Source organism: Sinocyclocheilus anshuiensis, unplaced genomic scaffold (assembly GCF_001515605.1).
Source record: "Sinocyclocheilus anshuiensis isolate Anshui unplaced genomic scaffold, SAMN03320099.WGS_v1.1 scaffold1761, whole genome shotgun sequence".
Lineage (NCBI taxonomy): Eukaryota > Metazoa > Chordata > Actinopteri > Cypriniformes > Cyprinidae > Sinocyclocheilus > Sinocyclocheilus anshuiensis.
This window is the reverse complement of record NW_015538073.1, coordinates 178,891-180,573: the sequence shown is the minus strand read 5'-3', so window position 1 is coordinate 180,573 and position 1,683 is coordinate 178,891. Positions and strand designations below refer to the sequence as shown.

General features: G+C 34.3%; 1 protein-coding gene across 1 annotated transcript in view; it reads right to left on the bottom strand.

The window, feature by feature from the left end:
* Window positions 1-1,003: 1,003 nt before the first annotated feature.
* Window positions 1,004-1,683, bottom strand: part of LOC107683612 (zinc finger E-box-binding homeobox 1-like) — a 36,164-nt gene continuing 35,484 nt past the window's right edge. Inside the window, exon 8 of the mRNA XM_016479680.1 lies at window positions 1,004-1,516. Coding sequence (XP_016335166.1) covers window positions 1,143-1,516 — 374 coding nt within the window. The 3' untranslated portion in view covers window positions 1,004-1,142. The remainder of the gene's footprint in view (window positions 1,517-1,683) is intronic.

Below are 1,683 nucleotides of genomic sequence, written 5' to 3'. Positions count from 1 at the left end.
TATATATATATATTTATATTTATGCGTTACAATAATTAGATTTTTATTTATTTTTTGCTTTATGTTAATGAGAATTTAATGCCAGTGCGAAAAATCTTCTGTATGCAAAATATTATTCCATATTTATTTTTTATATTATTTTGGTGTGAAATATGACATTCTTGGTATAAAGTATTTTTTTTATTATATTTTGTATAAAGAAAATAAAGCCTCCTTTCAGAACCATTATGACATTCACATAATGCAATAATATTTTACATTTTTTTTATATCAGCATAAATTAAAGGTGGTCCAAATTTCATGATGTATATACAGTATATGCATTACAATAACGTGCTTTTTATTTTGTTTATTTATTTTTTCTTATTTAATGCCAGTGCAAAAAATCCTAATGGTCCTAAAACAGGCATAATTTTCTTTATGAAAAATATAATTTTATTTTTAATTTTTATTATTATTTTGATGTGAAATATGACTTTGGCAGGTTTTCTGAGATTATTCATTGGCATTTATTTATTTGTTTAGTATGTTTTATTTTTTATTTATCTAGTTTTATGTATTAATTTGGTAACGTTGCTGACTCGTTTGTGCCTCACAGATATTTTCATGTATATGTGTCCCTGGAGCACAAAAGCAGTGTTAAGTCGCTGGGGTATATTTGTAGCAATAGCCAACAATACATTGTATGGGTCAAAATTATACATTTTTCTTTTATGCCAAAAATCATTAGGATATTAAGTAAAGATCTTATACTGTAAATATATCAAAACTTAATTTTTGATTAGTAATATGCATTGCTAAGAACTTCATTTGGACAACTTTAAAGATGATTTTCTCAATATTTAGATTTTTTTGCACCCTCAGATTACAGATTTTCAAATAATTGTATCTCAGCCAAATATTGTCCTATCCTAACAAACCATACACCAATGGAAAGCTATTTATTCAGCTTTCAGATGATGCATAAATCTCAATTTCAAGAAATTGACCCTTATGACTGGTTTTGTGCTCCAGGGTCACATGCTTGTCTTTGGCCTAAAAGCGTTGGGATGTGTTTGTTCACAGTCTGAACACTAATGAGGACTCGTCAGCGGTGAATGTGTGTTTCACATCTTTGGTAAACACTGCAGCATCGTCTGGTCTCACTCTCCATCAGGACTCTCCTGTTTCTGGCTTCCGTCTGTGGGTTTTTCGTCTGCGTGCTCTGTCCTCACTCCTCCACCGTAAGCGTCCTCCTCTTCCTCCTCCTCCTCCTCCTCCTCCTCCTCGTCCTCGTCTCTGCTGGAGTCGCTCAGGTAAGCGGCGGGCGGCTCGCTGATGTCCGGGTCGCTGTCGCGGCTGCAGAAGGCGTAGCGGTGGTTCATGTGCTGCGAGTACGAGCCCGAGTGTGAGAAGCGCTTGCCGCACTTGTCGCACCGATACGGCTTCTCTCCGGAGTGCAGGCGGCTGTGCTCGATCAGATGATGCTTGTGTTTGAAGGCCTTCTTACAGATCTGACACTCATGAGGTCTCTTCCCTGCAGCGAGAGAGAAGAAAGTGTAGCTCTTATCTAATATGTCTCTCTGTGTCTGTCTCTATAGGATTTTTAATTATTATATGTGAATATAAACACTATATTTGATTTGTTTTTTTATTTTATATATTTTATATATATATATATATATATATATATATATAATATTT